Source organism: Haemorhous mexicanus, chromosome 32 (assembly GCF_027477595.1).
Source record: "Haemorhous mexicanus isolate bHaeMex1 chromosome 32, bHaeMex1.pri, whole genome shotgun sequence".
Lineage (NCBI taxonomy): Eukaryota > Metazoa > Chordata > Aves > Passeriformes > Fringillidae > Haemorhous > Haemorhous mexicanus.
The window spans coordinates 2,393,228-2,419,469 of NC_082372.1; the positions used below are offsets into that span (position 1 = coordinate 2,393,228).

Sequence of the window (26,242 nt, forward strand, 5' to 3'; positions counted from 1 at the left end):
TGGTTTGACACCCAGCCTGCCTTTTTAGAGTACGTGCAGGAATCGTGGGTTGTTGTTTTGAGGGTTGTGTGACACTCCCTCACAAGGGCCCCCTGTTCTGTGGTTGCAGCAGGTGACAGTTACTGACAGTGGAAGGGTCAGTGGCAGGGGCCCTCATCACATCCCTTCCTTAAATGTTATCTGACCATGCAGACAGTTTTAGCTATTTCCACAAGTCCTTTAAACCAGCATTACCATTTTAAAAATATCTCTGAGTCATTCTCATTATTGTCAGTTAGATACAAAAATAAAAGCATTAGCTATTATTTCACAACTACAGCTACTTCTGCAAAAGTTAACATTACAATGCACAACACATGGCATCCACTTTAATATTTTAAAAAAGCCAAAACTATAATGTATGTTTTTCACACTCTCCACAAACTAAAATATCATCCATGTTCTGAGGATACGAGCTACACAGGGGCCAGGGCATTGGCAACAAAAAGCTGAACAAATTATACTATAGCAAAAGCAGTGAAAGGTGATTACAAACTGTACCATATCAAACTCGCTGTGATTAAGAATAATTTGCAAAAGTCAATACATGAAGCAAAAGCCAACACTGCCTAGGTATTTACTCCAAAGCCAGGGCAGGTTTTTCCCTTGCATGGAGCACTTGGGCCTTCCCCGGGCCCCTTCTGCCCTCCTGCAGAGCCGCTGGCATTTTCCAGCACACACAGTTTGTAACCCAGAGCCGGGTGCAGCCCCGAAGGCTCCAAGCGCCTCCTTCCAGGCTGACTCTGCAGGTGCCGAGGCTGCTCTGGGCTCTGCCAGGGCTCTGCTGGGGCTCAGCTCTGGGCCGGGCTGGGCCCGCTCTCCCCTCACATGGCTCCGGGCAGCTGAGGCACAGCGGGAGAAGGAAGGGACACGTCAAGGGAGTTGAGGTTTGAGAGAGTTTTTATTCAAAAAACTGCCATAACAAACAAGAACCATAACAACCAGGCTGTGCAAACTACCCTAACCAACTAGCAGTACTAACTACCATAACCAACTATCAGTGCTAATTACCAAAACTAACTAATTGTCCTAACTACTGTAACAAGAAGCTCCCTCAAGTGCTTCATCTCCTCCGCTAATCCCTCAGTTGCTTCGCTGCAGTGATCAGAGGGGTCAGGCTGGAGAGAGGCTTGGCTGATGACAAAAATGGGTGCTGCCCAAAGGATAAAAAAGAAAGAAATGAACTGTTACTTCCCAGAGTCAAGTTCCTCACAGGCTCTGTTGCAGCAGGACAAAGGGAAATGGTTTGAAACTCAAGAGAGGGAAGCAGGCTCAGATTAGATGTAAGGGAGAATTTTTTAACCAGGAGAGTGGGGGAACACTGACACAAAGTGCCCAGAGATGTGGGAGGTGCCTCCTCCCTGGAAACCTCCAAGCTCAGGTCGGGCAGGGCTCGGAGCCCCCTGACCTGTTGAAGATGTCCCTGCTCGCTGTGGGGCACCAGGCCCAGCTGGCCTCGAAAGGAGCCTGCCAGGCCAAAGCAGGCGAGGATTCTGCTCGCTCTGCGTGTGGAAAGCAGCGAGGCTGGAGACTGTCGGAGGGGGCCCCACAAGAAAACCCCTCCCTCGCGCTGCTGCTTGCCCTGCAGCCCTTGGCATTCACCTGCAGCAGCTCCTGGGTAGCCCAGCGCCGCTCCTCGTCCGGCTCCAGGCTGCACTCGAGGAAGTCCCGCAGCAGAGCCGACAGGCGCCGGGGCTCCTGCAGCTGCGGGGTCCCGTTCTGCCGGATCAGAGCGCGAGCCTGCAGGGAAAGCAAACTCAGCGCTCTGCCAGCTTCCTTCACACCCACACGGGCTCACATCCACCCCGGGTCCTCAGCCCCAGCTCCAGGGGCACTTTCCTCCCTGACAGAGATGCTGCTCACAGCTCATTTTTCTGTGCCAGCCAAAAAACCCAAACCCTGGGGCTGCCACAGCCACTGCAACATCCAAATGATCTCGCCCTGAGAGCCAGTTTCATTGGCTGACTCTGTCAGTCGGAACCTCCATCAGAAATAGCACATTTTGCTTCTCCAAATGTGGACACCAGCTGTACAGGCCATTTTCCAGAGTCAGTGTGGTCTGCCTGGGTTATTCCACAGGATTCTTACATCAAGTGCATCTCTGCAGTGCCACTGACACTCAAGTGAATGCATTCCTGATGCCCCATCCCAGAAACTGACAGGCAAGAAACAGGAGGTTTGTGATGCTGAAAGCTCAGGCTTGGTGACACAGAGAAAGTAGATTGGACTAGGAAAGAAATATGTTAGACTATAGGGATGTTGAATCATCAACCTCAGGTTTTCAACAAGTTTCCAGTGAGAGGAATCAGGGGGCAGATCATCTTGCAAAACCTCCTTTAGAAGCTCCTGCAGAAATCTTGTTGGGTTTGGGGGTGGGATGTGGGGTTGGTTTGGGCTTTTCTTGCAGGGTAACATTAGGGCTGATGCACTTGCTTCACATTTCCATGTCATCCTCAGAGCGAGAAGAGCTGCAACAACGTAAATCCCAAAGCAAATTGTTGTTGGAGACTGCAGAATATTCATGTGTGTTGAGGCTGGAGTCCTCTGGGAATTCCCTTCCCATGTGCAGAAACCTCCAGCTGCTGCTCCCAGGGCAGGGTCCCCCTGTGCTCACAGGCCTCTGCAACCACTGGAGAATTTGCCTCTTACCATGGCCCCCGTTTCCCTGAAGTAAGGAGGTTCTCCTTCCACCATCTCGATGGTCACAATGCCAAAGGCCCAGATGTCCACCTTGGGGCCATAAGGAGATCTGGTCACAACTTCTGGGGCCATCCAGTGAGCAGTGCCCACCAGGGAGCTGCGCCGGTCCTGCTCAGGGCTGAGCTGAGTGCTGAAGCCAAAATCAGCTGAGGACAGAAACAAACCATGTCAAAGGCAGCTGGAATGAGGAAACCAAGCACAAAGATTCCCCACTCTCCATCTGAGAATGCAGTAGTGAAGTTAGCTGGAAAAGTCCTCAGGGCTGTAGCCAAGGAAAGATGGAACTGGACCCTTACAGAAACCCTCAGCTTTCATGCAGTGGCTTTTACTGATTCCCTTGGAGCTTTAGATTCCCCCTGCTGCCCCTCTGGAAGGGCCATAGCCAGAGCAAAGGCACTGCTGGCACCCTGCTCCTCTCCTGAGCTCTCTGCAGGGGCAGCCACTCTCAGCTGGCAGCAGGGCCCGGGCAGTGCCCCCAGCAGCCCTTGTGGGGCTCTGGCCTCACTGGGAAGCAGCCCCACAGCCGCAGCCCGGGAGCGCCGTGCCTGGCCGGGAACACCCACCCAGCCTGACAGAGCCGTCCATTCCCAGGAGGATGTTGGAGCTCTTCAGATCCCTGTGCATCACCCGGTTGGCATGGAGGAAATCCAGGCCCTGCAGACACTGAGAGAGAACAAGAAACACCAGGGTAAAAACCAATGGCTGGAATATATCACACCAGAAAGGACAGTTCAGAATTCTGCCAGCAGCAGCTTTGCTGGGACAGGCCAGGAGTGCAGTGCACACAAGCTCCAGGCAAACGGTGCAAGGCAAAGCTGAGAACAGCAAATCAAATCAAAAAAAGACAGAGAGTACCACAACAGCAGGAGAGAGAGCAAGAACAGAGTAGAAGTGCAGTGATGCTGGCAGGCCGTTCACGGCAGAGGCTCTTTCTTCTCCAGCTCATGAAAACAGCACAGAAACAAAGCCCTGAGCATGGAGCCACTCCTGTTCTCATGCCTGTTTGGAAGGACCATCGTGTCCCAGCCATGGGAGTGACAAGCAGGATCCCTCACCTCCCGACTGACAGCTGCCATCTCTCCTTCAGCCATGCGTGTCTGTCTGACAACGTCCTGCAAAGTTCCTCCATCCATGTATTCCATCACCAGCCACAGCTCTCCATAAACAAGGAAGCTGGAAGAGGAAAACAATGGCATGGAGATGAATGGGCAGTGCTCAATTCCCCCATAGAAAAGCCTGGATGGAGTTTTGTTTCCAGGTCACTTGTCAGTGAGGACAGAATCAGATGGAGAGACATTCCTGCCAGGCTGCCCAGCCCTTGGAATCTGCACAGTCTAAAGGAGAAGGAGACACCTGTGAGAAAGGAGCCTTAGATGGCAAGCAGGTGAAAAATGCAGATTAGCAACAGCCCAGATCAATGTGGAACCACAACACTTGCCCCCAGCTGGTTCAGCTTCTGAATTCATCAGTTCCACCATTCCCTCCAGAACAAGGCAACAAAACTGCCAGGGTTAGCCAGGGGAGGAGGCCGTGCAGCACTTGGGACAAAAGCAGTCAGAAAACCTTTCAGAAAGTCCCTTCAGAAACAGGCAGGGCCAGTGAAAAATGGGCAAATGAGGCATTGCTGGAAACAAGAACCTGGTCTGCCTGGCACCTGTAGCAATGGAAAAGGGCTGGGAAGAAGAAGCCAAGGGAAATAATTTCTGCTGTGGTTCATCAGCACTTGTTGGGAGACATAGCAAATGGGGTCAACTTGAAGGAAAAACCAAACCAAAGCAACAAAAGCACACGCAGGGAGTGAACTGCCAGGCTGTTGTTTGGGGAAGATGTGGCTGGGTCAGGCATTTTCAAAACAGGCTGCAGACTAGGGATGCCAGGAAAGGTTAACGCAGGGCCCGGGCACGGGATAAGAGCTGAAGCACTCACCTGTCCAAAGAGTTGACAGTGTTGGGGTTCTTCTTGTCCTTCAGGAGCAGGACCTCATTCACAGCTCGTTCCCAGTTCTGGCCTCGGAGACTCATTTTCTTTATGGCCACCTGAAGGGACATGGCAGCCCTTGAACTGCAGGAGTCTGTGGCAGGAGGCCACAGCAAACACGGAGCGAGTCTGTTTAGAGCGACGGAGCCGGGCTGTGCCAAACTGCCTTGGGATGGGACACCAGAGCTCAGCAAGTGCCATTCCCACAGCCCATTGCTCTGCCAGCTGGGGGCTGCTCACAGGACACATGGCCAGAGACATTTGGCCTTGCCAGCTCTGCAGAAATGGTCCCTCAGCTGTCAGCCTCAAAGCTCTAACAACATCCTCCGCACCTAAAGTCTGCTCAAATGGCCTCAACACTCTCATTGTTATTATTCAAACCCATTTGGAAAGCAGGAGGTAATTCTGGTTCTGTGAAAACAGAGCAAAACAGCCAGGAACCCTTTAGCAGTTCTATGGGATTTGGTCATGATTTCAGATGCAACTGCTCTGTTTGGGATTGCACAACAAAGCAAACACGCACATCCATTGCTCAGGTGATCCCTGTCACAGGCTGTCACTGAAACCAGACCCAAACACACCTGCAGGGTTTGGGAGAGAGCTTTGCTCTGGACATCCATCTTCTCATTTCTCTCCCTCTCTCTGTGAACTGCTGAAGTAGGACTAAAACCCCAAATTGAGCCCAAGTGGGATCTCTCCCTAATCAGGCCTTGAGGTTCTCTTTGAAGATGAAAGGCAGGATGGAAATACTGCTAAATAGTGTTCCTGTCAGAGGCTGGGGTGAAGATAAATTGGGCCTCAGTCTCCAGCAGCTGATGCATTCACACTTTTAGATATGCAGACCAAGCCAGCATGTCCTGCTCTGACAGACACCGCTGCCCTCCTTGCATTCCTTTGGCACTTCAGAAGGACCAGGTCTGTCCCAGCTGTGCTCTGCAGGCTGACACTGCTCTGCCTTCAGAGGAGCAGCCTGGGCAGGAAAGCTCTGCTGGCCCCCAAAGCTGCAGCCACAGCTCCCAGCAGAGGGGAAAGCCCTGGAGAGCAGCCAGGCGTGCTGGGCGTGTTGACACTGACCTCTCCTCCAGTGGCCCTGTCCAGTCCTTTGTAAACGGTTCCGAAAGCCCTGGAGACAAAACAGCAGAGAAGAAAGAAGCAGCACTTTAGGCCCTGGCAGTGAAAGCCAGCCCAGACAGGAGATCTCTGCTGCCTGCAGCCTTCACAAACACCTGGGTGCATCGACCCTTCCAACAACAGCACAGCAGCCACCAGCCCTCTGCCCTGCAAGGTGGGCAAGAGAAAACTGAGACCCAGCACGAAGGAATTGGGCTGGAGCAAATCCCAAATGTCCACCCTGAACTGCTTTAGTTCAAAACCTAGGAGGGGAAATGGGGGTCTAAAGAACTGGAAAAGAATGCATTTCATCCTTTTCCATGTCCTGCCTAAGACCTGCAGGCTCCTCAGGGGCCCTGCCATCAGGCAGGTGATGCATTTTCCCCCAGAGTGCATCAGCTCTGTGTCTGTTACTGAATGGATGGGGTCTGCTACCTGTGCTAGAATAGAGCCCTAATTAGTTCATCTCTGGTTTCTGTTTCTAAATCTTTAGGTTGATCATTCTGGCCCGTGGATATTTTTCAAAGGAAAATATTTGAAAGAAATCTTCTTGAGAATTGCTTTCTGACAGTCACCAGATGGTGAGTTGCTCTTTTAGGCAATCCAATTCCAGGGACAGAAGATCTTCCAGGTCCTGCTCCGTGCTGCAGGCAGGACACTGCCAGCCTCAGGGCCCTTTGACACTGTCTCCTGACCACAGTTATCAATTCTGATCAGGACTGAGAGACAGCAGGATGGTAGCCCAGTGTTGGAAGGTGTTTGGAGCTCTCCTGAGTTCTCACTGGATCCTGCACCAGCACAACCCCTGGCCCTGCTTGTGCAGAAGTCACTGCTGTGCCCTTACCCTTGGCCAATCTGCTCCAGCTCCAGGTATTTCTCGGCAGGCTCCACCTCGCTCACGGTGTTCCCTGAAAGAAACCACGTGGAAGACGCTCCCTCCCAGAGTGAGACCCCGCCCTGCAGCAGAGCCAGAACGCAGCCCCACTCCCTGGGGCCGCGAGCCCCTTGGTCTCAGCTGGGGAAGGACAAGAAATGGCTCGGTGACATTCAGCTGCAGAGCAACCCGGGGTGCAGCTGATGCCGAGACACACACACGGCGCCCTGCTCGGGCACCCAGGGACAGAGCAGACGTACTCAGCTGCATCAGGCACCACTCCCCTCTCCCCTCTGGCTGCAGGGCTGTGCTGCTGTCAGAATGCTCAGCCCAGGATCCCACAGCAGAGGAGGGAGGTTCTTCATCCTCTTCCCAAAATTCTGCAGCTTCTCCATCCTCTTCCCAAAACGCTGCAGGTTCACCATCATCTTTCCAAGCCAGGGGATGTTTGCTGTCCACTTCCCATGCTAGGAGATGTTCACTCTCCTCTTCCCAAGACACAGGATGTCCTCCATCCTCATCCCACACTGGGAGATGTCTGCTGTCCTCATCCCATGCCATGGGAGCTTGGCCATCCTCGTCCCACACAAGGAGACATCCACCATCCTCGTCCCACTCCGGGAGATGTCCACTGTCCTTATCCCAATCCGCAGGAGCCTCGCTGTTGCATTCCCACACCACGGGATGTTTGACCTCGTCTCCCAGAACAGTGGGAAGCTCACTGCTGTCTTCCTCCTCTTTGGCCTCCTCTTTGGAAGCAGAGGGAGCCACAGGAGGTGCTGGTGCTGCTTTTGTGCCCTGTGGACAGACGGCAGTGTGAGGGACGGGAAGTTCTACCTCAGTTCTCACCTTATTTATCCTCAGCTGCACATCCAGCTGCACTAAGCAGAAATTGGGTTTGGAGCTGTTCCAACTAACAATGGGCTAAAGTCGACATTGCCACTTATTGCTGGGAATTCAACATTCCACCATGGCTAAAGCCAGCCAGCAATCCTCTGCCTGCAAAGCCAGACCTGCAGCTCTTCAAAAGCTCTTCAGCAGAAAAGGAGAAAACTGCCAGGGATCGCTTTGTGCTGCTGCTGCAGAGACACTGACAGGAATTTTCCTTCAGCCTCCCAGGCTGGCACTCGGCTGCCACATGCCGAGCTCACCACTTGCTGAACAATTCCAAACACCAAAGGTTCCTTTCCCACTCACCGAAGGAGGAGCTGCTCGGGATCCACAGAAGAAGTGCCCTGAAATGGGAGAGGGAACATGAACCAGATGCTGTTAGGAGAAAAACTGCCTGTGGTGGGAAAGGCCACAGAGCAAGGCAACCCCAAGAGAGCATTTTGCTCTCACAGCATCCCTGCAGGAGCCACAGTCCCTTCCCACAGCAAGCAAGAGAACAGCACAAAATACTGGGCTGGGTCAGTTCTTGGCCGGAGCAGCAAACGGAGGGAGTTCCAGGCTCTGCTGGCACAGACTCCCTGCCTGAGGGAACAGAACTCCCCAGGGCTCTTTGCAAATGCCATGCAAGCCCCCCTGGCTGCAGACACCCTCTTTTTCAGCTGCAGCTGCTGGCAGCAGCTCTCCCAAAGCAATGGTGTCTTCATGGCAATTTGGTTCCAAAGTCAGCTCAGCTCCAGAGGAAGAACACAAAGGACACAGCAAGCCCAAAGCCACAGATGCTGCAGCGAGGGAAAGCCTCGACTTACGTGCCAAGTGGGTTAAAAAATACCCCGAATAAGCCACCGAGTACAGAGTGCAAACTGCAGCAGCCACGTGCTGGATCATTTTGGCTGCGCTGCACACGTCTGCAGCCTGTAGCCCTGTGAGCACAGAAGGACACCCGTCAGGGCTGGGCTGGCTGCTGAGAATGCCTCGGGCAGGAGGATCCTCTGACAGCGAGCCCAGAGCCACTCAGGGCACTGAGGCCTCCGTGTCCCACGGCAACGGGAACACCACGGGGACGTGGCACTGCTCCTGTGACACCACAGCAGCAGCTCACGCAGAAACCGCCTGGAAGGTTCTCCTGTGTCACAAAGGAGCACAAAGAACCCTCCCAGGGCACAGCCTATTGCCCAAAGGATGCCAGAGGAACTCGGAAAATGCAGCACACAAGGACACCCCATAGCCCAGCCTGAACACTGAGGGGGAACAAGGACGGCACCAAACCAAAGGAAACGTGACCTTTAGTCACTGATACTTCTGACTAAAAGCAGCAAACCTTGTTCCATCGGGGATCTTTGTTCTAGTTCTAAAAACAAGCAAGGGTCTCCACTCTAAATACACAGAAGGCAGGAGCTGGGGAGGAGGTGGGATTAGGAAGGAGGAGGAGGAGGGAGAGAGGAAAAGGAGGAGCAGGAAGAGGTGGAGCAGGAGCAGGAACAGGAGGTTCCAGTGTCCCCTGTGGCCGCAGCCGCGGGACCATCGCCCCCACCTCGTCCTGCAGGTGAGAGGGGAGGGGGAGCTTGTCCCAAATCCATCAGGGGTGTCGCTGAGAGGGTTTTTTATTGGGGTGTGTTTGGAGACTGCAGATTGTGGATTTGAGCCCCAAATATCATCTGGCGTCTCTGGGAGGTTTTTTTCTCTGTGTTTATAATTTTGGGTCATGCAGGACCCCAAGGCTGAGCCCCTTGGGGGGATCTTTGGGGGTTCACGTGGCCATTGCCCAGTATGGGCTGGGGAGGACATTGGTGCTGGGGACCCCGGGACAGCAGAGGAGGGGAACCCCTGGGACCCTCAGAGTGGGGAGAGCAGAGAGGGGCGATCCTAGAGCTGGGGGACCCCGGCTGGCTGGAAACGGGGGGAGCCTGGAGAAGAGGGACCCCTGGGACTCCTCGGATCTCAAAGTAGAGCATCAGGGGAGAAGGGACCCCATGGACCCCCAAAAGCCCCTGGATCATCCCTAAGCAGGATGCTGGAGAAAGGACAAGCCTTGGAGCCATTGGACCCCCATTATCCCAAGGAAAGGAAAACTCTGGAACCCCAAAAGTGGAGAGATCAGCGATAGGGAATTCCTGGGAGAGATTTTTTTGGGCTGAATCTTGACATTGTGGAGATTTTCATGGACACAAGACCCCTGCTGACTTCTAGAGATGGAATTGGGCATGAGGAGCCTCTACTCCAAGGCGCTCCCACCTTGGTTTCCCCCAAACCAGGATCTGTCATTGCCAAGCTGTGGCCTGATGGAGGAGGAGGAAAAGCCCCAGAGATCCCTCAGGAGGAGGGGCTGCAAACCCAGCCCAGGGAGCTGCAGGAAGGAAAGAGCCCCCCTGAGCCAGGAAGGTGTCTGGAGATCCAGCCGGAGCTCAGAGCTGGTGGAGAACCCTCATGGCAGGGAGAAGCCACACAAGTGCTTGGAGTGTGGGAAGGGTTTCAGCTACAGCTCCCCCCTGATGGAACACCAGAACATCCACACTGGGGAGAGGCCCTGTGAGTGTGAGGAATGTGGGAAGAGCTTCAGTGGGACCTCTGATCTCACCAAGGACCACAAGATCCACACTGGGGAACGGCTCCATGAGTGCTTGGAATGTCAGAAGAGCTTCAGGTGGAATTCAGGGATCGTCACTCACCAGCACTTCCACACCAGGGAGAGGCCCTGCGAGTGTCCCGAGTGTGGGAGGTGCTTCGTGCGCTGCTCCAGCTCCATCCCCCATGGGAGGATCCGCGCTGGATGATCCCCAGTGACCCCCGTTGGGCAGAGCCCTGGTGACCCCCGATCTGGGTGATCCCTGTTGGGTGGGGGAAGGTGTTGGAGAAATTTCTTTGCCCTGTCCTTGTGCTGCTGTGATTTGGTTGGTAATAAATTCCCTCCGTGTGCCCAGGCCGGGTCTGTCGTGCCCGTGCCGGATTTGCTGAGGGATCCCTCCCGGTTCTTGTCCCTACGGAGGAACCCTCGGTTCCATTTTCTGTCGCTGTGCGGCTGCGGGGGGCAGGGACAGAGCGGCTCTGCATCGGGCCAGCGTCACCACTTGCCACGGGCACTCTTGAGATCCCGCGAACCTGGGCAAACATTTCTGAGCATACCTGAGCTCCCACCTGCCCAGCGCCCCAAGGTTCCCCCTCCCCAAAAAATCCCCCAGCCCGGGGCTGCAGCCTCCCGGAAAGGCCTCAGCCAATCCCAGCGCAGGCAGAAGGCGGCGCAGCCAATGAAAGCGCGGGGCGTTGGATTGCCTCATCGGTTGCCGGGCAGAGCCCGTGGCCAATCGCTCCCCAGCAGTGGCGGGAGCCAATGAGAGCGCGCGGCGCTGCCGAGCCCGCCCCGCTCCGGACTGGTGCTCCCAGCGCAGCGCGGCTGCTTCGGGGCTGCGGCCCCTGCCCGGCGCTGGCCGTGGGGCGAGGGGCGGCAGCCGGGGCCGGACTGGTGGCACTGGTGGTGCTGGGAGCCCGCCCGGCTGCGGGCGCGGAGATCTCGGGTGAGCGGGGGGGCGGGAGGCGGTGGGACATGGGGGGAGAAGGGGGAAAAGGGGGCGAAGGGGGGGGCCCGGAATGGACAGGAGGAGGAGGGGACCCCCCAAACGGAGAACGGGAGGGGCTGAGGGGTGGGCGGAGGTGAAGGAGAGTTGGGAGAGGGTGGGGAAAAGGGGAGGGGGGACCCCGAAACTGAGCCCGAGAGTGGCTGGGGATTGGGGGATTTTTAGGAAAATGGGGAAACGGGACCCTTAAAGTGATTTTGGGAGCGGCCAGAAGTGGGAGGGGAAAAGATGTGGAAGGGGAAATGGGGGAAGGATGGCACAGAGGAAGCGGCAGCGCGGGCAGGAGGGTCCCATGGCGGCCGTGGGGCACAGGGAGTGCGCAGTGGGGATCCGGGTTGCCCCCCGGTGCTCTGGGGGTGCTGGGGGGGCACCCCAGAGCTGTGTCCTACACTCACAGGGGTGTTCCAGGGGATGAGATTGAAGAGTGTCACTTGTTGAACGGCACGGAGAAGGTGAGGTTCGTGGAGAGGTTCATCTACAACCGGGAGCAGTTCCTGATATTGGACAGCGACGTCGGGGTGTACGTGGGGTTCATCGCCTATGGGGAGATGAATGCCAAGCGCTCTAACAGGCACCCGGTTCACATGGAGTACTACCGGGCTTTGGTGGACACGCAGTGCTGGCGAAACTACGAGCTTTATGCCCCGTTCACAACGGTGGAGCGCCGAGGGGAGCGCGGGGCAGAGCGCGTCCCCTCGGGCCCTGCCCTGCCAATGACCCTGGAGCTCCTGAAATTCCCAGTATCCCTCGAGTCTGGGAATCGCCCCAGAGGCCGCAGCCCTCCTTGTGTCCATCACCGCGACATCCTCTCCCACCCAGTGACCCCCCCGTGGCTCCTCCAGCCCATCCCAGTCCATCCCGGTCACTCCCAGTGCTCCGCGGCGCGTGCATCTCGGTCGAGCGTGGAGATAACGCCTCTCAGCCAATCACAGCTCGTCCCTCCGATGACCCATCTGTTGCTAGGATGATCCGCAGATCCGAGTGCCCCGAGCTGGACTCGGCCTCGCAGCGCCGCGCACGTCATTGCCAGTTCCATCCCAGTCCATTCCCAGATCCCTCCCAGTGCCACCGCAGTCCCTCCAACTCCCTCCCAGTCTATTCGCAGTCTATTCCCAGTCCACTCTCCGACTTCCACGCTCTCTCCCAGTGCCGAGTGCCCCTCCCACCTTTCTCAGTGCCACTCCAGTCCCTCCCAGTTCATTCCCAGACCATCCCAGTCCTTCCCAGTTCCAACCAGCCCCTCCAAGTCAATTACCAGTCTATTACCAGTCTATTCCCAGTTAACGACAAGACTTCCACCGTCTCTCCCAGTACCCTCCATCCTCTCCCACCTCTCTCGGTGCCACTCAACTCCCTCCCAGTCCATTCCCTGTCCCTCTCCACCCCACTAAAGCCCTCCCCTCTCCCAGTGCTCCCCAGCTGATTCCAGTGTGTCCCCACTCTCTCCCTCTCACAGTGCCCCCAGTGTGTCCATCTTGCTGGTGCCCTCGAGTTCCCAGCCCGGCCCCGGCCGCCTGCTCCGCTTCGTCATGGATTTCTACCCTGCCCACATCCAGGCGAGGTGGTTCCAGGGCCAGCAGGAGCTCTCAGACCACATGGTGGCCACAGACATGGTCCCCAACAGGGACTGGACTACCAGCTCCTGGAGCTGCTGGAAACCCCCACCCCCAGGGCAGGCTCACCTACACCAGCCAGGTGGAGCACGTCAGCCTGGAGCACCCCTTGAGCTGCACTGGGATACGGGGGAGCCCACGGGGCCACTGGGAGAGCCACTGGGCTGTGCTGGGAGCCACTGGGAAGGAGCTGAAGGGAGCTGTCTTGGAACTGGAAGAGGGGCTGGGGGCTGGGCAATGGCTGGGAAGGGGTCTGGGGGATGCTGGGGAGGGTGGGATGGGGTTGGGGGGGTCCTTGTAGGCACTGGGAGGGAGTTTGGGGGTGCTGGGTGTGACTGGGAGGGAGTTTGGGAGCACTGCCATCCTCTCGCCACCCTGTGTCCTCCTTCACCCCCTGTCTTTCCACATCCCCCGTTCCCTACCCGGAATGGGGATTGCTGTGTAAGAGACGGTTGGAAGTTTCCCTCATTTGCCTCATGACCGTCGCCAGGACAGACCCTGAGGGCCCTGGCTGGAGTTCTGGCCTGGTTGAAGTGGATGCTCACCAAGTGATTGTGTGCAGGTGTGCTTGCTGTGCCTCCACGGTCTCACACCTGCTTCACCATCCCACAATGGCCCATGAATTTCCCCATCTCTTGGCCAAATGAACTTTCTGAGCTAACTCTGGTGATCCCCCCACGGAAGATCCCTCATCTGCCTCATGACCACCATCAAGGACGGAGACTGAAGCCCCCTCCCAAGGAACGAGACTGAGACCCTTATAATTCTAACACAGGATGCTGGCCTGACGGAAGTGGGATGTCTGCCAAGTGGTGCCTGCAGGTGTGTTCGCTGGACCAAGACTGGTTTCCCACAGAACCAATCCTGAAACAATGGGTCCTGCTCACTGCTGAGATTGCTTTGTCCTGTTTTGGAACATGGACTGTCCATATCTGTTTTCAATACACTTATTCTCTGTTGTCTTAACCCATTCTCCCCTCAGCAGAGGACTATAAGAGACCCCTGAGTTAACCCAAGAATTTGAGATTCTCCTCGATGTGACAAGACGGATCTACTGGCCGGACCACAGGGATTTCATCTCTCCATTGGCAGCTATTCCCCCCAGCCCTTCTTTTCCTCTCTCTCTCTCTATCCTTTATCTCCTTTCTAATCCTTCTATCGCATTTGCTGTGGGCACTCAGTAAAGGTGCATTTGTTTTGATGAATACTGAAATCCCCTCTGTGTTGTTTTGCACTCTGAGATCAGTTAATGAACCATCACAACCCCACTTGTACAAGTGGATCATGGCAGGCCGCGCCGTCCTGGGCCCTCTTTCTGAAAGCGGCACTGACCACGCTGTTTAAGATTCCCCTTTTTCCCACCAATTCCTTCTCCTCTGGTCCCAAACCTCCCCTTCCCCCCTACCTACCTACCTCTCCCCCTTCCTGCTGTGCCTCTGCAGCTGGCCCTGCCCCGGGCCCGCGTGGCGCGGCTGCGAGCCCCGTGCAGGAGTCAGCCGGCCTCACCACCACCCTGTGAAAAACCAATCACTCATTTTAAAAATTTAAATGTTTAATAGTAATAAAATAGTTACAAAAACAGGAATAAAAAAATAGGGCAGTAAGAACTTGGACAATCAGAGTTAGGACAATAAAGGACAATAAAAAAGCAAAGAATTATGAACATTTGGATGCTTTCCTCATAAAAGCATGTCAGCTAACAAAGGGTTAACCCTTAAAAGCAATAGCCTGCTGCATATTCATAAATCTCATACATGATGCAAACATTCCTTTCAAAGTAGAGATTTTTCTGGTTATTGTCACCTTACCCCCCTACATCTCATAAATCATGGTTTGGCTCCGTGGAGTCTGAAAGAAGGAGGTGAAAGGAGTCTGGTTCTTCATGATAAGGAGGCAATAATTCTTCTCTTTGGGATTTTAGTGTCTTGTTGCTGTTATCTCTGTGAAAAGAATTTCTTGAACATCTCATCCCTTTCTTGAGCTAGTTAGAAAAGTATCTTACATCACATAGTTTCTATTTTAATATTATGCTATAGCCTAAAACTCTATTTACCACACTACTTAAGAGGATTAACACAGCATTAATTAAGTAAAACAGATTAACTTTCTAACATAACACACATAATATTCCTTTTATTATTTGCAAAAAGCCAACCATATAATACTCATTTTTCACAATAACAACACCCACAATACCAGCGCCAACGCTGAGACCAAACACTAAAGTCTGTGCCCCTCATGAAGAGGGGATCAAAGAACTGCACCCCTCCTGGTGAGGAGATCAAAAGCCTGAGGAGATTGAGCTGTTAACTCATGAAGTAAAAATGTATTCATTTAATCAAGGATCATCATTTCTGTTACTTTATCCTTTGTGATTAAGACTCAAATGCTTTTCTATTCCTTGTTAATCATAATTAATAATTATTAATTATTAATATTCATTTGCAGAATAATATTCATTTTGGTTTTGTAAACTATTCAGTCATATTCCCGAGAATCCCCTTATTTTAAGTTATTCAGCATGCACTGATCAATTTAAAAACAGGGAGTTGTGGAGTGCCCCTGTTCCTAAGAGACAGGAATTTGATCTCACCCTCCTTGTGCTGCTAAGAATTCCTCTCTTGCCTCCAACGCCAACTCCCCCCTGGGATCCCCTGTAAAAACCCCCGGCCCTGCCTTTGCCTGGTCCTTCGTCCCCATCCTGCCCCTCCTGCCCGGGGGTAAGGAAGAGATTCTGGAGCTTTCTGGAACCAGGACCCATCTCGTTTGTTCCCCTGCCCAGCGCCGGCAGCTGCGCCCTCCGTGGGCACGATGAACCCAGCTGCAACACACAGCAACAGCAGGGAGCCCAGAATTACCCCAAATTCCCCAAAACTCCGGTCAGGGACCAGGAAATTACCCCAAAATTACCCCAAAACTCCGCTCAAGGATCACGAAATTACCCCAAACCCCCCAAAACTCTGCTCAGAGAACACAAAATTACCCCAAAATACCCCAAACTCCAGTCGGGGATCCCAAAATCCCTCTAAATCCAGTCAGGAAATCCAGTCATTAAATCCCTGCAGGACCCCCAAAAATCGCCCCAAATTCCCTCAGGATGCCCAAAACCCAGTCAGGACCCCCAAAAAATCCCTTCAGGATCCCTCAAAATCCCCCTCCAAATTCCTGCAGGACCCCCCAGACCCCCTCAAGACCCCGTAAAATCCCCCTCAAATCCACTCACAACCCCAGTTCTCCATAGAGACCCCACCAAAATCTCCCCAAAAACCTTCACGAGCCCCCAGTTCTCCCTCAGGACCCTCCAAAGCCCCTCACATCCCCTCAGCCCCGTCACAACCTCCCAAATCCCCTCAGGACCCTCAATTCTCCCTCAGAATCCCTCAAAATCACCCCTAAACCCCTTCACAACCCCCCAGTTCTCCCTCAGGACTCCCATATTCCCTCAGGACCCCACAAACCCTCTCACATCCCCTCAGCCCCCCCCAATCTCCTCACAAACCCCCAAAATCTCCCCCTAACCCCTCAGGACCCCCCAGATCCCCCTCAGGACTCCCCAAAGCCCCTCAGAACCCTCCACATCCTCTCAGGACCCCCCAAAACCCCTCAGATCCCCCGTTAACCCTCTCAGGACCCTCCATATCCCCTCACGAACCCCAAACCCCCTCACGACCCCCCTGATTCCCTCAGAACCCCCAAGTCTCCCTCACGAACCCCCAAACCCCCTCAGCTCCCCCCAACTCCCTCCTCACCCGCCCCCTTCCCCTCGCTCCCGGTGCTGACTGCGGTCGCTGTCGCCCATCCCGTGCTGCCGGCAGGGGTCCCGGGGCTCCCTCGGCGCCCCCAAATTCCCGCCCCGCCCCGCCCCCCCCGCGGCCTCGGCCCCGGCCCCGCTCCGCCGCCGCTGGGCCCCACCGGGACCACAATGCCCACAATGCACCGAGTCTCAGCCGGAAGCAGCCGCCGACGCCGACGCGGGGGTAACTTCTGCCAGTACTTCTGCCATGCATTCTGATTGGTCCGCGCAGCGTTTGGCGCTTCTCCCCAGAGGTCTCGCGAGAGAAGCAGCGCGGCCATGTTTGTTAAGGGCAATTTTGTGGGCTCCTCAGAGCGCTCCGCGTTCTCTCATAAATCCAGCTGGGAACGGCGGAATGAATCGGCCTGGAAATGGCGGGATGGAGCCTAAATCTCCTCGGGCTGAGCCTAAACCCCCTGGGATTGAGCCAAGGCGGCCAAATCCTGGAGCTTCCCATGGATTTTGGCGGTACCACTCGGGGGCTGGGGGCCACCACAAGTGCCATGAGGTCCCTGACACCTCCCCTGTCTCCCCACCAGCTGTCCCTGGCCCTGCTGCTGCCACAGGTCACCGTAGTGGCTATCCTGGGCGAACCTACTGGCCATCCTACCCAGTCTGAACGAGGAGATGAGGCCGTTCGTGTCCCCAAGGTGCCTGTACAGGGAGCTGGAGAAAGTCACCAGGGAGCTCCGGACCACCCTGCACCGCATGGATGACACCTGGAGGCACTGCAGTGTCACCTCCGATGATGGAAGACCCTGTCAACCCCCTGAGCCAGGCGCTGGCTGCCTGCAAGAGCACCCTATGGACCCCCCTGGAGCCATGTGACAATGGTGGCCCACAAGTGGCAGGGGTAGGTGAATGTGCTTGTGGATGGGTGGGCCCGGCTGTCAGGGAAAGCCACCAAGCTCCGCAACGCCTGGAGGGATGTGGCCACCAAGGCGGCCATCAAGGTGGCCACCGCCCGGGCCAGGGAGCTGCAGGACAAGGCTGCCCATTATTGGACAGCTCAGGAAGACATTCTAGAGTTGAGTCTTGCCCTGGGCAGGGAGAAGGGGGCCAAGGTGATGGCCGAATATGAAGCCTGGGTGAGGAGACAGGCCAGGGTGGCTGCCAGCAAGGGAATAAGGGCCACCATGGAGAGACAGGAGGTGGAGGTGGCCCTGGGGCTTCTGGAGCGCTTGGTGGCTGCGTGTGACAAAGCCACCACATTCCCCTGGGAGCTCCAGCGCCCGCTCAGGGACAATGAGGCCACCCTGAAGGGGACAAATGAGGCGTCACCCAATGTCCCCAAGGACTTGGTGGCCAAGGTGGCCGTGGCCAAGCAGCTGTGGGAGGCTAGCACCTGCCTATTCAATCATCACCTGCTGGGGACACTTGGGGACATCCACAACCTCTTCTTGAGTCCCTATGGTGGCTTGCGGGGCATGGCAGAGGGGACAGCAGAGGGGGCAGGGAGTGGCAGAGGGGCAGGCGTGGGAGGGGCTACGAGGGGAGGGGCAGGCGGTGGCAGAGGGAACAAGAGGCTGACAAAAGGGATGGAGGGGACAAAGGGGACTCCTCGAGGGCATGGGGGCCAGCCTAGGAGGCCGCAAGTGCCACCAGGTCCCTGACACCTCCCCTGTCCCCTCTCCAGCTGTCTCCAACCTGCTGCAGCCACAGGTCACTGTGGTGGCCAACCTGACAAGCTGCTGGCCACCCTGCCTATGCAGGAGGAGATGAGGCTGTTCATGTCCCCAGGTGCCTGCACAGGGACCTGGAGGATTTAACCAAGGAGCTCCATCAGCCTGTAAAGCATTGATGACACCTGGAGGCGCCGCAGTGTCACCTCCGATGATAATGACCCTGTCACCTCCCTGAGCCAGGTGCTGGCTGCCTACGAGAGCACCCCATGGACCACCAGGTTAGATGTGACAATGGCGGCCAGCAAACGGCAGTGGTTGGTGGCTGTGCTTATGAACAGCTGGGCCCGGCTGGCCAGGAAAGCCACCAAGCTCCGCAACACCTGCAGGGTGATGGTCACTGAGGCAGCCACTGCCCGGGCCAGGGAGCTGCAGGACGAGGCTGCCCGTTATGGGACAGCTCAGGAAAACATGATGGAGCTGGGTCAGGCCCTGGACGGGAAGGAGGGGGCTGAGGTGGTGCCAGACCTGAATCGCAGGTGAGGGAAGAGGCCATGGAGGCCACCAGCGAGGCAACAAGGGCCACCATGGAGAGACAGCAGGTGGAGGCGGCCCTGGGGCTTCTGGAGCGCTTGGTGGCCGTGTGTGACAAAGCCACTTCGTTCCTCTGGGAGCTGCAGCGCCTGCTCAGGGACATCGAGGCCGCCCTGGAGGGGACAAGTAAGGCATCCCCCAAAGTCCCCAAGGCCTTGGTGGCCAAGGTGGCCATGGCCGAGCAGCTGTGGGAGGCCAACGCCCGCCTGGTCAAGGATCACCTGCTGGGGACTGTTGACTACATTGGTAGCCAAGCTCGTGGAGAGATGGGACTGGCTGGTCAGAGAGGCTGCCAAGCTCCATGACAACCACAGGAAGGTGGTCACGGACCATCAGCTGATGGTGGCCCTGGACAAGGAGGAGGTGGCCTGGGAAATAGCCACCATCAATGCCCAGGTGGCGGCAGCCACCAGTGAGGCCATGGGAGAGGCTATGGTGGCCACCAGGAGGGGACATTGGGCAGAGGTGGCCCTGGGGCTGCTGCAGCGCTTGGTGGCCACGTGTGACAGAGCCACCTTGTTCAACTGGAACATTGAGTGCCCCCTCAAGGACATTGAGGCCATCCTGAAGGGGATAAATGAGGTGTCCCCTGATGTCCTCCAGGCCTTGGTGGCCAAGGCGGCCAAGTTTGAGTGGCTGTGGGATGCCAGCACCCGCCTGGCCAAGGATCACCTGCCAGGGACACTTGGGGACATTGACAACCTCCTCTTGAGTCCCTGTGGTGACCATGGTGGCCCCAATGGCCCTGGCAGCTGTGTGGTGGCTGAGCGGTGCCAAAGAGCCATTGAGGACATCCCAAGGCTGCTGCTGGGACAGTGATGTCACCACTGTGATGTCATCAGGGCAGTGATGTCACTGGAGAGAGTTGTGGACACTTGAGTGCCACCAGCTCCTTGTGTCACCAAGAGCCCCTCAAGTACCACCAGCTCCTCGGGTGCCACCAGCTCTTTGTGTCACCAAGAGCCCCTCAAGTGCTACCAGCGCCTCAAGTGCCAGCAGCTCCTCATGTCACCAAGAGTCCCTCAAGTGCCACCTGCCTGGGACAGAACTGGTGCCACTGGGCTGGTGGTAGTGCCATGTTCCTGGTGCCACCTTTGTGATGCCCCTGTGTCCCTGCAGAGGGGACATAGGGATGGCAGGAGGGGACTGGGGGTTGCAAAGGGACAGAGGGGACAGCAGAGCCCTCCAAGGCAAGTGCCACCAGGTCCCTGACACCTCCACTGTCCCCTCCCCAGGTGTCCCCTCCACAGCCACAGGCACTGGTGGCCATGGTGGCCACCCTGGGCAAGCTGGTGGCGACTGTGACCAAGCCACACCGGGCCAAGTGTCTGCATGAGTCCCCAAACTCCCTGCATGAGGACCTGGAGAACTTCATCCAGATCCTGTGTAGGACGCAGAACCACAGGAGTGTCACCTCCCTGGGCCACTCTGGTGTCCCCTCCCTGGGCCAGGCCCTGGCCACCCTCAGGGCCTCCCCTGAGACAACCTGGGCTGATGTGAGAGCTGTGACCAGCGCCTGGCAGGAGTCGGTGGCCAGGCTCGTGAACAGCTGGGACTGGCTGGCCAGAGTGGCCACCGAGCTCCGTGACTCCTGCAGGGAGGTGGCCACTGCTGAGGCCACCGTTGCAGCCACCACCAAGGCCAAGGACTGGCAGGACACGGCCGCCTGCTTGGGGACAGCTCCGGAAAACATGGTGGCCATGGAACAGGAGCTGCCACTGGCCCTTGGCAGGGAGGAGGGGTGTCAGCAGTGGCTTCGTTTGAGGCCCAGGTGGTGGTGGCCACAACAAGGTGCTGGCGGCCACCATGGCCATGGGAGGGGCTGTGGTGACCCAGAGCCAGGCATTGATGGCCACCAGGAGGGGACAGGAGGTGGAGGCCGCCCTGGGGCTGCTGGAGCACTTGGTGGCCACGTGTGACAAAGCCACCGCCTTCCCCCGGGAGCTGCAGCGCCTGCTCAGGGACATCGTAGACACCATGGAGGGGACAGAGGAGGAGTCCCCCGATGTCCCCGAGGCCTTGCCAGCCAAGGTGGCCGAGGCTGAGCGGCTCTGAGTGGCCAACACCTGCCTGGCCAAGGACCACCTGCTAGGGGCACTTGATGACATCAACAACATCTTCAGTTGTGATTCCAACAGCTCCAGTGCCCCTGTGGTGACTGAGAAGTGCCAAAAAGCCATCGAGGACATCCCGAAGCTGCTGCAGGGATGGGGATGTCACTGCCGTGAAATTATTATGGCAGTGACATCATCGGGGACATTGCTGCTGTCACCTGTGCCCTCCCCGTGCAGTATTTGAGAGAAATTTGGCGAAATTTCTGGTAATTTTCCTTGATGATGTCCCAAATCCTGATGGGAATTCCAGGGGTGATGTCACTGGGGACGCTCAGGGACAAAACAGGGACAGGGGACAGGGGTGAATGAGTCCCCTCAGCAGCTTCCAGCTTTCCACTGTGCCTGCAGCAGAGCTGGGTCATAAATTGCAATTTTATAATTGGCTTCTGCAATTCTGCATTGCCTTTTGCACTTTTGTATTGCCTTTTACACATTGCTATTGATCACCAGAAATTTGATATGGTATTTGATACTGCTATTATCAGTGATTCCTTGTAGCTGCTGGTTGGTGCAATATAATCTATCAGTTCATGTGTGCACCGTACAGCCTATAAATAAATAAATAAATAAATAAATGATTATTCTCTATATACATCAGACTGGGCTGATCTGAACTCTGTGTCAGACACATCACTTAACCCCATTGAAAGACAAGTGGTCAATAAATCCATCCCAACGTTCCTTGAGGGGAGCACAGCCAGGGAGCTGCTTCAAGGCGCTGTCACTGAGAGATTTCCCCTTGGAAACCCTGGGTGGGATGGAAATACACCCGAGCAGATGGCAAAATTAAACTGATATCAAAACTGATATCAAAGCCTCGTGGAATGGGGGTTAAAACATGGGGTCTCTAAAGCTGTAAATTGGTCAGAGCTTCACCAAGTGAGGCAAAATGATGATGAATCAGCCACTGATTTTTTAAACAGGTGAAGAGAAACTGCCATCAAATATACTGATGTAGATCCTGAATCAGCTGAGGGTAAAGCACATCTGCTTTTGTTTTGTGTGGGTCAGGCTTCAAATGATAAAAGAAGAAAAGATAAAGGGAGTTGAAGACATGGATAAACTGCTGGAGGGTGCCTGGAAGGTGTTTTGAGACAGGGGCCCAAGGGAAAGAGTTCATCCCAACCCAGCAAGAAGGCAGCTCAGGAAAAGTCACCCAAGAAAGCTTCCCCTGTGGAGAAGGAGCAGAGTGCATCCTGTAAGAAATGGGGGCACTGGAACAAGGACTGTCCAGTGCTAAAAGAAAAATCATCAGTCCCCAGCTGCCAGCAGAACAAACCTCAAGCAGCTCAGGCTCTGAGTGATGGGGGCCGAGGGCTGCCGTGGCATTAATTAGCATTGACTCCATGACTGCAGGAGGCTGATCAATCACCTTATCCTACCATACTGTATTGTTCTGTACTAATTAATAAACTCACCCCCTTACAGACAGTCTGATGTGGTAATGATTAGCACTGACTCCAAGACTGCAGGAGGCTCATCAATCACCTTGTCCTACCATACTGTATTGTTCTGTACTAATTAATAAACTCACCCCCTCACAGACAGTCCAATACAGAAGATCCAATTGGTCAACCAATCCAAACACCATCACCAATTAAGATAATGGCCAGTTAATAAAACAGCCTTTGGTAAAGCAATCTGCATAACACATTGCACATGTGCATAACAACAGGTGCAGCAAGGAAGCAGATAAGTGAGAGTTAAGCCCCTGGGCCTCCACACCAGTGCATCTTCCTTCTCTTCACAGCCTCCTTATCTTCCACACAGACAAAGTTTAGGATTGACAAATCCTGGCTTGGGAGAACAACAAGGGGTGAGCACCTTGGGTTTTGTGAGAAAGGAGCCTCACTCTTTAGAATTTTTTAAAGTTTAATAAGGGATAATTAGAGACAAATCAGTAACAGCACTGGGTGCTTGGCCATGGCCAGAGGCACAATGGTTAACCACAGCAACTCTTCTTGTCTAGTTTTTCCACTGTATTGTTCAAAATATACACATTCAAACACTTCTTTGAACTCCTTAACATGTTCCAGGAATTCTTTAGGTTGGTTTGACACCCAGCCTGCCTTTTTAGAGTACGTGCAGGAATCGTGGGTTGTTGTTTTGAGGGTTGTGTGACACTCCCTCACAAGGGCCCCCTGTTCTGTGGTTGCAGCAGGTGACAGTTACTGACAGTGGAAGGGTCAGTGGCAGGGGCCCTCATCACATCCCTTCCTTAAATGTTATCTGACCATGCAGACAGTTTTAGCTATTTCCACAAGTCCTTTAAACCAGCATTACCATTTTAAAAATATCTCTGAGTCATTCTCATTATTGTCAGTTAGATACAAAAATAAAAGCATTAGCTATTATTTCACAACTACAGCTACTTCTGCAAAAGTTAACATTACAATGCACAACACATGGCATCCACTTTAATATTTTAAAAAAGCCAAAACTATAATGTATGTTTTTCACACTCTCCACAAACTAAAATATCATCCATGTTCTGAGGATACGAGCTACACAGGGGCCAGGGCATTGGCAACAAAAAGCTGAACAAATTATACTATAGCAAAAGCAGTGAAAGGTGATTACAAACTGTACCATATCAAACTCGCTGTGATTAAGAATAATTTGCAAAAGTCAATACATGAAGCAAAAGCCAACACTGCCTAGGTATTTACTCCAAAGCCAGGGCAGGTTTTTCCCTTGCATGGAGCACTTGGGCCTTCCCCGGGCCCCTTCTGCCCTCCTGCAGAGCCGCTGGCATTTTCCAGCACACACAGTTTGTAACCCAGAGCCGGGTGCAGCCCCGAAGGCTCCAAGCGCCTCCTTCCAGGCTGACTCTGCAGGTGCCGAGGCTGCTCTGGGCTCTGCCAGGGCTCTGCTGGGGCTCAGCTCTGGGCCGGGCTGGGCCCGCTCTCCCCTCACATGGCTCCGGGCAGCTGAGGCACAGCGGGAGAAGGAAGGGACACGTCAAGGGAGTTGAGGTTTGAGAGAGTTTTTATTCAAAAAACTGCCATAACAAACAAGAACCATAACAACCAGGCTGTGCAAACTACCCTAACCAACTAGCAGTACTAACTACCATAACCAACTATCAGTGCTAATTACCAAAACTAACTAATTGTCCTAACTACTGTAACAAGAAGCTCCCTCAAGTGCTTCATCTCCTCCGCTAATCCCTCAGTTGCTTCGCTGCAGTGATCAGAGGGGTCAGGCTGGAGAGAGGCTTGGCTGATGACAAAAATGGGTGCTGCCCAAAGGATAAAAAAGAAAGAAATGAACTGTTACTTCCCAGAGTCAAGTTCCTCACAGGCTCTGTTGCAGCAGGACAAAGGGAAATGGTTTGAAACTCAAGAGAGGGAAGCAGGCTCAGATTAGATGTAAGGGAGAATTTTTTAACCAGGAGAGTGGGGGAACACTGACACAAAGTGCCCAGAGATGTGGGAGGTGCCTCCTCCCTGGAAACCTCCAAGCTCAGGTCGGGCAGGGCTCGGAGCCCCCTGACCTGTTGAAGATGTCCCTGCTCGCTGTGGGGCACCAGGCCCAGCTGGCCTCGAAAGGAGCCTGCCAGGCCAAAGCAGGCGAGGATTCTGCTCGCTCTGCGTGTGGAAAGCAGCGAGGCTGGAGACTGTCGGAGGGGGCCCCACAAGAAAACCCCTCCCTCGCGCTGCTGCTTGCCCTGCAGCCCTTGGCATTCACCTGCAGCAGCTCCTGGGTAGCCCAGCGCCGCTCCTCGTCCGGCTCCAGGCTGCACTCGAGGAAGTCCCGCAGCAGAGCCGACAGGCGCCGGGGCTCCTGCAGCTGCGGGGTCCCGTTCTGCCGGATCAGAGCGCGAGCCTGCAGGGAAAGCAAACTCAGCGCTCTGCCAGCTTCCTTCACACCCACACGGGCTCACATCCACCCCGGGTCCTCAGCCCCAGCTCCAGGGGCACTTTCCTCCCTGACAGAGATGCTGCTCACAGCTCATTTTTCTGTGCCAGCCAAAAAACCCAAACCCTGGGGCTGCCACAGCCACTGCAACATCCAAATGATCTCGCCCTGAGAGCCAGTTTCATTGGCTGACTCTGTCAGTCGGAACCTCCATCAGAAATAGCACATTTTGCTTCTCCAAATGTGGACACCAGCTGTACAGGCCATTTTCCAGAGTCAGTGTGGTCTGCCTGGGTTATTCCACAGGATTCTTACATCAAGTGCATCTCTGCAGTGCCACTGACACTCAAGTGAATGCATTCCTGATGCCCCATCCCAGAAACTGACAGGCAAGAAACAGGAGGTTTGTGATGCTGAAAGCTCAGGCTTGGTGACACAGAGAAAGTAGATTGGACTAGGAAAGAAATATGTTAGACTATAGGGATGTTGAATCATCAACCTCAGGTTTTCAACAAGTTTCCAGTGAGAGGAATCAGGGGGCAGATCATCTTGCAAAACCTCCTTTAGAAGCTCCTGCAGAAATCTTGTTGGGTTTGGGGGTGGGATGTGGGGTTGGTTTGGGCTTTTCTTGCAGGGTAACATTAGGGCTGATGCACTTGCTTCACATTTCCATGTCATCCTCAGAGCGAGAAGAGCTGCAACAACGTAAATCCCAAAGCAAATTGTTGTTGGAGACTGCAGAATATTCATGTGTGTTGAGGCTGGAGTCCTCTGGGAATTCCCTTCCCATGTGCAGAAACCTCCAGCTGCTGCTCCCAGGGCAGGGTCCCCCTGTGCTCACAGGCCTCTGCAACCACTGGAGAATTTGCCTCTTACCATGGCCCCCGTTTCCCTGAAGTAAGGAGGTTCTCCTTCCACCATCTCGATGGTCACAATGCCAAAGGCCCAGATGTCCACCTTGGGGCCATAAGGAGATCTGGTCACAACTTCTGGGGCCATCCAGTGAGCAGTGCCCACCAGGGAGCTGCGCCGGTCCTGCTCAGGGCTGAGCTGAGTGCTGAAGCCAAAATCAGCTGAGGACAGAAACAAACCATGTCAAAGGCAGCTGGAATGAGGAAACCAAGCACAAAGATTCCCCACTCTCCATCTGAGAATGCAGTAGTGAAGTTAGCTGGAAAAGTCCTCAGGGCTGTAGCCAAGGAAAGATGGAACTGGACCCTTACAGAAACCCTCAGCTTTCATGCAGTGGCTTTTACTGATTCCCTTGGAGCTTTAGATTCCCCCTGCTGCCCCTCTGGAAGGGCCATAGCCAGAGCAAAGGCACTGCTGGCACCCTGCTCCTCTCCTGAGCTCTCTGCAGGGGCAGCCACTCTCAGCTGGCAGCAGGGCCCGGGCAGTGCCCCCAGCAGCCCTTGTGGGGCTCTGGCCTCACTGGGAAGCAGCCCCACAGCCGCAGCCCGGGAGCGCCGTGCCTGGCCGGGAACA

General features: G+C 55.0%; 1 protein-coding gene and 1 long non-coding RNA gene across 2 annotated transcripts; both read left to right on the forward strand.

Annotated features, from left to right (window-relative positions):
* Window positions 1-7,204: 7,204 nt before the first annotated feature.
* On the forward strand, window positions 7,205-12,888 carry LOC132340472 (uncharacterized). The gene is made up of 3 exons (XM_059871498.1): window positions 7,205-7,409; window positions 10,878-11,100; window positions 11,558-12,888. The coding sequence occupies exons 1-3, from the start codon at window positions 7,205-7,207 to the stop codon at window positions 12,126-12,128; spliced, it is 999 nt and encodes a 332-aa protein (XP_059727481.1). The 3' UTR covers window positions 12,129-12,888.
* Window positions 12,889-13,124: 236 nt separating this feature from the next.
* Window positions 13,125-13,978, forward strand: LOC132340650 (uncharacterized). Its single transcript, XR_009489967.1, has 2 exons — window positions 13,125-13,595; window positions 13,756-13,978. It is a non-coding gene; the product is annotated as an uncharacterized LOC132340650 (long non-coding RNA).
* The last annotated feature ends 12,264 nt before the right edge of the window (window positions 13,979-26,242 follow it).